The sequence below is a fragment of the Myiozetetes cayanensis genome, unplaced genomic scaffold, assembly GCF_022539395.1.
Source record: "Myiozetetes cayanensis isolate MyiCay16 unplaced genomic scaffold, myiCay2020 scf15, whole genome shotgun sequence".
Lineage (NCBI taxonomy): Eukaryota > Metazoa > Chordata > Aves > Passeriformes > Tyrannidae > Myiozetetes > Myiozetetes cayanensis.
The window spans coordinates 16,714,618-16,724,009 of record NW_026087159.1 but is presented as its reverse complement, the minus strand read 5'-3'; the positions used below and the strand labels follow the sequence as shown (position 1 = coordinate 16,724,009).

At 54.0% G+C, this 9,392-nt stretch overlaps 1 protein-coding gene across 2 annotated transcripts; it reads right to left on the bottom strand.

Moving 5' to 3' along the window:
* Nucleotides 1-1,086: 1,086 nt before the first annotated feature.
* Nucleotides 1,087-4,391, bottom strand: LOC126637412 (BTB/POZ domain-containing protein KCTD12-like). 2 transcript variants are annotated; one of them, XM_050310653.1, is made up of 2 exons: nt 4,285-4,391; nt 1,087-2,653 (listed from the first exon to the last, which is right to left on the bottom strand). In XM_050310653.1, exon 2 carries the CDS (start codon nt 2,627-2,629, stop codon nt 1,748-1,750), a length of 882 nt encoding a protein of 293 aa, XP_050166610.1. In that variant the 5' UTR covers nt 2,630-2,653; nt 4,285-4,391; the 3' UTR covers nt 1,087-1,747. The 2 variants fall into 2 exon arrangements, with proteins under 2 accessions (XP_050166610.1, XP_050166611.1); XM_050310654.1 differs by lacking the exon at nt 4,285-4,391 and adding an exon at nt 3,741-4,054.
* Between the last annotated feature and the right edge of the window lie 5,001 nt (nt 4,392-9,392).

The following is a 9,392-nucleotide window of genomic DNA, read 5'->3' as shown; positions in this document are numbered from 1 at the left end:
AAAAATACCATTTTTACCTTTCCCTTCTTCAGAGGAGAGGGGCCTGGCTGTAAAACTTCTGCTTCCCCTGAGTGCCAAAGCCCTCCCACCTCCTCAGAAAGCAGCTGCAAACCTTCCTCCCACACAAAGCCCAAAGAGAAACGACCCTTTGGCTGCCGTCCAACCCCAGTAAGGAGATCCTACAGCTCCCTGCACCAGGAGATCCACAGGGAGTGCTGCAGCAGCAGCTGGAGCTGGAGGAGTGGGAATGGATGGTGGGGGAGCAGGGATGGATGGAAGGTGCCTTGGGAGGATGATGGAGGAGCAGGGGTGGATGGAGGGGGGGAGCAGGGGGCAGGAGCAGGCAGCAGTGGGGAACATCAGTGTCACCTGCATCTGCTCCTGCAGGTGTTGGCACCCAGAGCTGCAGGCCAAGCCCTTGTTCAGAGCATGCAAGGTCCTGCTGGGGCAATGGGGGTGACCATCACCCAAGGCTGGGCACAGACAGGTGGGCAATTCTGGTCCTGCCCACCTGCCCTGCCATCTCTGCAGGGATGTGCTGCACTGCCATGGGGCCCAGCAGGGCTGGGAGCCAAACAGCGCTCTGCGAAGCTTGTCTTCCTTCCTTCTCCTCTTGATTTGAGCTCACACACTAAAGCACATCTCTCCCTGCCCTGTGCCAGGGCACACCTCCTGGTGCCCCCAGGCGGCACCCCCAGCTCTGCCCCTTGGCACAGACACAGCCCAGTGGGTTTGGTTCCTTTATTACACAGTTCCCAGGCATGGGAAAGCAGCAGCAGCCCCTGGAGAGCTGGGATTGGAGAGATCTTCCCAAGAGTTTGCCCAAACAGCAAAGATTCCTTTTACTGGGTGAAGTTGTGGCTGTGGCTGGAGCATTCCAACCTCATCCCTCTGATCCCATTGCTACGGAATGGAAAAAGGAAGGGGCTCTTTTTCTGACAAACCTCCAAGTCGTTGGAGAAATGTGTGAGCATTTTACACCCTACAGCACATAAAGCCTTCCCCACTCCCCCCCACCTCCCTCCACATGTGCGTGAGCAGAGTGTCTGCCCATCCACACCCTCCCACCCCCCAAAATACCCCCCCAAAACACCCCCAAGGCATCCCAGAGAAGCAGCGAGGCTTCAGCTCAGAGCTGCAAACACAGGATGAGGTTTTACCCTCCCCAGGAGCTGCCAGTCTAAAGGCTAAGCTGCTTACAGGGGCTCATGGCAATACATCCTGCCAGGCTTCATCTTCCCAACCCCCCCTCCCCTCCCTGGCTCTGCTTCCCACCTTTCTCCATGTCCGTAACCCAACTCTTCCTCACCCACAGCCCTTGGCAGGTCAAACACAGTGGGTGCAGTACAGTCCCAAGGAGCTACACTTGTACAGAGCCAAGTTCAGTGTCCAACACAAGCTCATCCAGCCGCAGGAATTCCAGACAAAGCACAGTCTGGTGTGTCCCCCCCTCCCACCCAAACCACACGACAGTGTCCAAGTCCACACATCCAGGGAGGGATGGGAGTTACTGCAGAAGTTGGAGAGAGGGAAGAAGGTTGGTGCTCAGCAGCTGCTACAAGGAAGAGCTGGGCAGGTTCAATGTGGAGGAAAAAGGAGGGGAAAAAAATCCAAAAACAAACTCAAAAGGAGGCAAAGGGGGAACGCCGGGATTCAGGGATGGATGTCTACCTTCTAGGCAACAGCCAGCACAGGAGAGGAAAGAGGGACAGTTGGTGTTTGGTTTGTGGAGGGTTGTTTGTTTGTGTCACTCACGATAGAAAACATATTCGGTGTAAGAGGTCCAGATCCTGTCATCTGTCTGGTCGTGGGCGAAGGCACAGGTGCCCGTGGAGTTGCAGGCCACCATGTGGAAGCCAGCATCAGCCAGTTTGTCAAAGGCCTGCTCCAGGAAGGTGAATTTGAGGTAGTACCTGGAGGTGTACCTCTCTGGGGGCCTGTCCGGGTCCCTGCTCTCGTTCAAGGTGTCCCCAAAGACCTCCTTGGCCAGTGAGGTCTTCCCGCACACCATGATCCGGGCCACCCTGCGGAACTTGGCATCAGTCTGGCTGTCCCTGCCCAAGGTGTAGGAGCCCCTGTAGCCAATGGTGATGAACCCTGCCCTGCGGCCCTCAGTGCTGGCGGTGCCAGCACCCCCAGCACCAGCAGCGCCCGCGGCTGCGCTGGGCAGGGTGGCACTGGCTGAGCTCAGTGTGCGGGCCGTGTCGGCGCTGGGGGACAGCTCCTCGGGGTCACTCTGGCAGGGATCCTCTCCCAGGGAGTTCTGCTTGCTCAGCTTTGGCGCCAGCATCTTCACCAGCTCGGGCAGCATGAAGTACTCGGCCTCCCGCTGCAGGCGGCTCCGCTCTGGGAAGTGCTCTGGCAGCACCAGCTGCTGGTCCCTCATGTAATCCAAGATGTAGCGGAACAGGAACCCATCCCGGTCCACGAAGAAGCGGCCCTTGCTGTCGCGGGCCAGGGAGCGCACGTTCTTCTGGGTGAACATCTCCCAGAGCAGGGAGCCAGGCACGCTGACCAGCGTGGGGTGCCGGGTGATGTACACCTGCCCCCCCACGTTGAGCTCGATGATGTCAGGGAAGGGGTTGTCCTCGACGGGGTTGGCACAGCCCGCGCTGTCTGCCAGGGCCATGGTGAGCTCCCGCTGCCTTCCCACCTGCAACACCAACCAGACACGGGGCAGTGTTAAATCTGCCAGCACACACAGCCCGCTGCCCCCATCCCAAGGGATCCCAAGCCAGATCACACATAGAATCATGGAATCATTTAGATTGAAAAAGCCCTCTAAGATCATTGAGTCCAACCGTGGACCCAGCACTGCCAAACCACCACTAAATATTAAATACTAAATACTTGTTTTGGGTCAGCAAGCAGTGCAGGACTAGATTCTCATCTCTCCTGAAGTCTGGAATTCACCTCTTCACCAATCCCTGGCTCTTGGAATAAGCAGCATTAACTAATGCCACCTTCCTTTCCATGGCACAAGAGAAGGGACTGTTCAGCCTGCTCTGACCACACCACCTGCGCTCTCCCAACAGTCATTTCCAGGACTGGGGCTCAGCCTCTCTGCCCAGGAAGGTGCAGGGACACCAGATAGATGTTGACAACAGGAAAGGCAGGACTGTCACACCCTGGGGCAGAGCAGGGACCCGCCAGCTCTACATCCTGCCGCGTAGGAGGAGCCCTGAGGCTGCCAGGGGAGGAGCATCACGGCGAAGGGTTCCTGCCCAGCCAGGGTCTGGAGGGGTTTGTGCTCCCACTCAAGGAGCACCCACGAGGCTGCCAGAAAGGCACCATGAAGGACAGAGGGATGGTGCCTTTTGGCTCTTCTGCTCCATCCTTCCTCCTGGAAAGTGCTCAAAGAGACTCGAAGCCAAGCTGAGAGATGGCAGAACCTCTCCAAGGGGCTGGGACCAAGACAAATATCAGGCTACTGGTACAGCCTCGGGCCAGATGCCACATATTTCTACGTTTTCCAAAGACAAGGTGATTCTTGGATATCTCTTGACACTGCAAATCAGCTGCTTACATAAACCTGGCTCAGCAGGCAGACTCTGGATCCAGCCTGGCTAAGCCATGCTCCGTGCAGGGATTTGGGAGAGAAGAGGCTCCCTGTGCTGACAGGGCTGATCTCCACCTCTGCCCACTCCCTGTGTGACGTTAGTGCTGCCCTGGGGTTGCTTGGAGGTTGGGAGCCCCCCCCGGAACTGGTCCCACATCCAAGAAACAGCACTAAGTCTCACCCCATCCTTGTGTCCTGCTGTGAGGCTTCACAGGAGCAGCTCAAAAGGATCCCAACACAAATTTTGGAGAAACTAAAGGACAAAGATAGAACTCTGCGGGCACTTTTGGGTAGAGCGGCAGAGCTGAGCCAGCGTTTCATGGCCACACTCCTCCCAGCTCACGGGGATGCTCAGGCAGAATCGGCTTTGAACGAGGAGTGCCTTGGACAAGGAACAGGCTGCCGGAAAAGAGGATCAGCGCGGTCCCTCTGGCTCCCAGCTTCCCACTCCCCCTCCGCAGCGGCTTGGGTGCCTTTCCCCGTTGGTTCCATGCCCACCGTGCAGCCCAGCAGGAGCCGCCCGTGCCCGGAGCTCACATCCCTTTGTCACGGGTCGCGGGGGTGCTGCCCATGGTGGGGTGAGGGTTTGGAGGGGCGCAGGGGGAGTTGCCTCAGGCAGGGAGCGATGGGGACATCAGCGGGGACAGCCCGGCTCAGCCTCGAGAGCCGGAGCCGCCCGAGCGCTCCTCGGCAGCGCCCCAGCCGGGACCCCCCGCCCCCGTTACCTCCGCAGGGCGGCCCGGCCGCTCGGCTCCGCTCCACTCCAGGCTGTGCCGACAGCCCCTGCGCTTCTCCGCTGCGCGTCCCTGCGTGCCAACCTCACCGCTCCGCTCCGCCCGCCCGGCCCTGGCCCCGCTCTTTTATGGCCGGGAAGGCGGCGAGCGCCGGCCCCCGCCGGCCCCGGGACCGCCTTCCCCCGCCTCTCCCCGCCTCCCTCCCCCTCTGCCTGCTCAGGCCCCTCCGTCCCGAATTCCCCGTCCCCGCATCCCCTCATCTCCGTATACCCTGTCTTCATCCCGTCACCGCATCCCCCCCCGCCCTCGTCCCCCCTCCTCACATTCCCCGTATCCGTCGTCCTCGCATCCGCGTCCTCGCATTCCCCGTGCCCGAATCCCCCGTCTCCGTATCCCCCGTGCTCGCATCCCCCCATCCCCTCATTCCTGTTCCCTTATAACCCTGTCCCCGTATCCCCGTCCCCGTGTTCCCCGTCCCCGTATCCCCCTGTCCCCGCATCCCCATGTCCACATAACCCCTGTCCCCGTGTCCTTTGTCCCCGTACCCACCGTCCCACATCCCCCATCCCCATATTCTCCCGTTCCCCTGTCCCCCTATCCCCCTGCTCCCGTATTCCCCATCCCCATGTCTCCCCGTCCCTGCATCCCTGTCCCCGAATCCCCTGTCCCTATCTCCCTCGTCCCTGTAGCCCATCCCTATATCCCCCGTCCTCTCAGCCCCCTGTCCTCGTACCCCCTGTCCCCAGGTCCCCGTCCCGCATCCCCCATCCCCACATTCCCCCATCCCCACATCCTCCCGTCCCCATATCGCCTTTCCCCATATTCCCCATCCCAGCTGGGAAAATCCAGGGATTCCCCTGGGAAAGCAGCTTGTTAAAAAACAGGGTGAGGGACTTGTAGCATGGATAGAGAGTGCCAGGAGAAGGGGGAACAGCTTTAAACTAAAAGAAGGCAGGTTTGGATTAGATATTAGGAAGGGATTCTTTCCTGTGAGAGTGGGGAGGTGCTGGAATGGATTTCCCAGAGAAGCTGTGGCTGCCCCATTGCTGGGAGTGTCAAAGGCCAGGCTGGAGCAACCTGGGATAGTGGCAGGTGTCCCTGCCCATGGAACTGGATGGACTTTGGGGTTCCTTCCAACCCAAACCTTTGTGTGAGTCAGTGAATGGTTTGGCTCAAATGCAGGATCCAGCAGCCAAAGATGTTCCAACAGCCCATTTATTGCTATTCCCGGGATGATTTTAAATTCCTGAGCTGTGGGGACTGAAATCCCCTTTCCCAAGGTATGAGTGACACCAGTGGGATCATAAAGAGCTCAGCCAGCTGTGCCAGCCTGTTTATCAGTGCTGGAAAAGCCAGGCATGAGAAGAAAGAATCCAGCTCTTCTTTGTTTGTTTGAAAAGGCCAGTTTTCTGTAAAAACAGGAAAATACAACTCCAAACAACACCTCAATATTTGCCGATTTCCTAAAACTCTGTTGAGGACAGTTTAAACCCCAGTGTTCTGTGACAGCAGAGCTGTCTTGAGTTTGTGTTCCTGTCAAATTTTCCAAGGGCAGAAGATGCAATTCCTTCTCCTAAAGATCAGATCCCATTCTGAATCTGGGCACTTATGTCCAAGAAACTTTTCCGTGTGGGCTTCTCATTTTTGCTTTCTTGTACCCCAGGGCGGTTTGCTTGTTGTCCCATAAATTGCAGGAACTTTGCCATGTGCATATTTTGTGAGAAAGTTATAAAATGAGGTGAAGTGTTTTTAAATTGTAGAAATGAAGAACATAAAATGCTCTTAACAAAAAAAAAAAGATGTTTTTATCAATACAGTTCTAGCTCCAAGTTTTGTTTCACCTGCAAATGTTAGAACATAAGAGACAAAGATGATGAAACTTGGAGAGCCAAATTCCTCCTCTCCAGACTGTTGTGTAAAACGGTTACAACTGGGTTTGAACCTAACCAAAAGCTGGCTGGGATGGAGGGATGGATGGATGGAGGGATGGATGGATGGAGGGATGGAGGGATGGATGGATGGATGGAAAGATGAAGTTTTGCTCAATGGGTGGTTGAAGCATCTTTGAAATCGCCCTGTGGGCAAATTTAGTCACCATCAGCCTGTTTGACTGTAAGGGTTGGACTGGGATGAAATTCCAGTGTGTTTCTGTCCCAATCTTCTGGAGGCCTGATCCAACATGCCTGCAAGTCCCTTGGAAAATTCCCAGTGAATTTTCAGCTCTGTTGGGCAGACAACTCTCTGGAATATGCCGTGACCCCCAACTGTCACCAAAGCCAATGGTCCAGCTCTTCAGACCATCCTCCCTCTCACCCATCCTGCATCACTGGGGACGTGCAGAGGAGCAAAACTGAAAAAGGACACTGAAAGGACACTGTCCTGAACAGAACACTGAAAAAACTCTAAATGAAACCCCTCTGTAACTCCATAAACCCCCCAGGTGTTCCCAGTGGGAATAGCTGCCCACTCAACATCCCCCAAACCACGAGGTATCGGGGCTTTGGTTTTGCTGGAAGTACTTAACAGGAAGTTTCTGCTCTGTCCAGTCCTCTGATTTCCCCAACTCCATCACAGAGTTATTTCCTTGACAGCTTAAATTACTCCATCGAACTTTTAGCTGAAATTGCTCAGAGAATTCAGAATATCTGAGGGAGGAGAGAGGCAGCAACTCCCCGTGTCACACACAACTCCCATCACATTAATCTTTTTCCCTTAGGAAATGAGCCTAAAAATAACCTGAATTTGATAATGAGTTTTGAAGGCCACAAAAGAAAGGCTGCCCAGGGGATTAGTTGGAGATTCCCCATAGAAAGTGCTCTGCCCAGTGGCCTTGGCAAGGTGGGATCCCTGCCCTGTGAGGCTGCAGGAATGGGGACCCTCTTTTGGGGTCACCAGAGTTACAGAATCACAGGATCACTAAGGGTGGAAAAGCCCTCCAAGACTACCGAGACCAACTGTTCCCCCAGCACTGCCAAGGCCACCCCTGTCCCCAGGTGCCACATCCCCATGGTTGTTAAATCCCTCCAGGGATGTGGGGACTCCACCCTTGCCCTGGGCAGCTGTGCCAGGGCTGGATAACCCTTCCTATGAAGAAATTTTTCCTAATATCCAATTTAAACCAATTTATCCTGCGTGGATGGGAGCCCAAGACAGGCAGAGGGAGAGAAGCAATGACTGTTAGATGGCACCTTCCTCTCCTGTCGGTGTTCAGATGGATCAGACTCAAATCCCTGCAGATTCCAGGCCACCACCATCTGAGCAACAGTTCAACCTCTGAGATTCTCACACCAGTGCCTGGCTTGTGATGTGACACTGCTGCCTTCTCCACTGTCCCATCTCTGCTGCCTCGCTGCTTTGTCCTCCATATTGATGCCTTAAACTCTATATTATATAAAATTTTAGGGGTTCAAATTAGTGCAAGTATTTCCATGAGCTGCCATGGAAATCATCCAGGCCACTGCTGACGTGCCTTGAGGCAACAGGAAATGCAATCTCCAGAGAAGGGGAAGATGTTTGGCACCACAGAAGCATCAAGGGGGTCTGGAAACTCACGAGAAGTTGCCAAGAGGTTTTATAAACCAGCTTTTCCAAGTTCTTCCAGTGAAAAATGGAACGAGAATTTGGTCCCTCTCTGACTTCTGAAGACTTTTATCAACTGTAAGAGTGGAAGATGATTCATCCCCAGCCCCAAGAAAAGGCAGGACTGGGCTTACTGTGTGCTTGGTTTTGTCCACTGTGTGATTACACAGGGTCTGCTGATTGCAGGGAAGGCACTGGCATCACTTCCTGGCTGGAATCCTCAGTTCTTCATGTTCTCTGAGCTTGGACACAATTCATCCCTGGTGCCTCCTCCTGCTCATCCACTGCCCAGAAGATCCTGCCCACTCCCCAGTCGCCTTTGTTAGAACCCTGTGTTGCTGATCCAGAACTCTTTGAAAGCTCTTTAAAGATGCATTTTTAAGGACTGAAGGGTGTAAACTGAAAATAAGACACAAATGCCTCCACTGCCTGATATTTCTTTTTTCTCAGCTGAGAAAAATTAAAAAAAAAAAATAAATATAATAAATTGATTATGAGCCCTGCTCTGAGGAGGACCTTGTGATCCATCATGTTGCAAGATTGTTCCAGAGAACTGATGCTGCTACACCAGCTCCTTATCTAGAGATATCAAGGAGAAACATGTGTTGAGGGAGGAATATTTACCAGAGGGAAAAAATTCCCCTATTTCTTGCACTCAGAAGGGTTCAGCACACAGAGATTCAAATTCCTCTGTGCCACTGTCATGATTCCCCAACAAGGACTGAAAGCAGGAATCTTTCATCCTTAAACAAAGTGGAACCAGTCCTAAAAAGGCAGCAGAAACCCTGGGTGTGAGACTTCTATGGGGCACTGAATTATTTTTAACCCATTTGGGGCACTGCATTATTTTTATACATTTGGGCCACTTCATTATTTTTATTTTTGGGGCACTGCATTATTCTTAATACATTTGGGGCTCTGCATTATTTTAATAAGTTTGGGGCACTGCATTATTTTTAAGATATTTGAGGCACTGCATTATTTTTGTAAGCTTGAGGCATTGAGTTATTTATAATTAATTTGGGGCACTGCATTGTTTTTAATACATTCAAGGTCTTATGGCTGTATTGTCATTAGTCAGAAAATCACCCTTTACAGCATCTTTGTTCCTCCTGGTACTTCCAGCTCCCTCTCCCTCTTCCCTCTTCTGGCTCCCCTCTCTCCATCCTCCTTTACTCTTTCTCTGTGCGAGGTTTTCTTCAGTTCCCCTCCTGCCCCTCCCTCCCCGTGGGTTAATGAAAATCCCACCCTGGGATTTTTGAGTGACAATATGAGGGAGTTGAAGGGGCTCTCACTCCTGAGTTACTGACCCCAGGCAGGCTCCCGGAAGCCCATAAATCAGCAGCAACTCCCGCCTCCCGAGACACACCAGTGCCTCTCCTGCTTCCCCTCTGTCCTCCAGCTGTGCCGGGAGGCACATCCCGCATGGACACCTGAAGGTAACGGGAAGCGACGCTCCCTCCGTGGTACCACATCTCTGCCCTCCCGTTGCTGTGCCTGGAGTAGCCTGGAAACTCCAG

What these genes read in the sequence shown, in the direction of transcription:
- LOC126637412 (XM_050310653.1), bottom strand. Translation starts at nt 2,629, where the DNA reads ATGGCCCTGGCAGACAGCGCGGGCTGTGCCAACCCCGTCGAGGACAAC.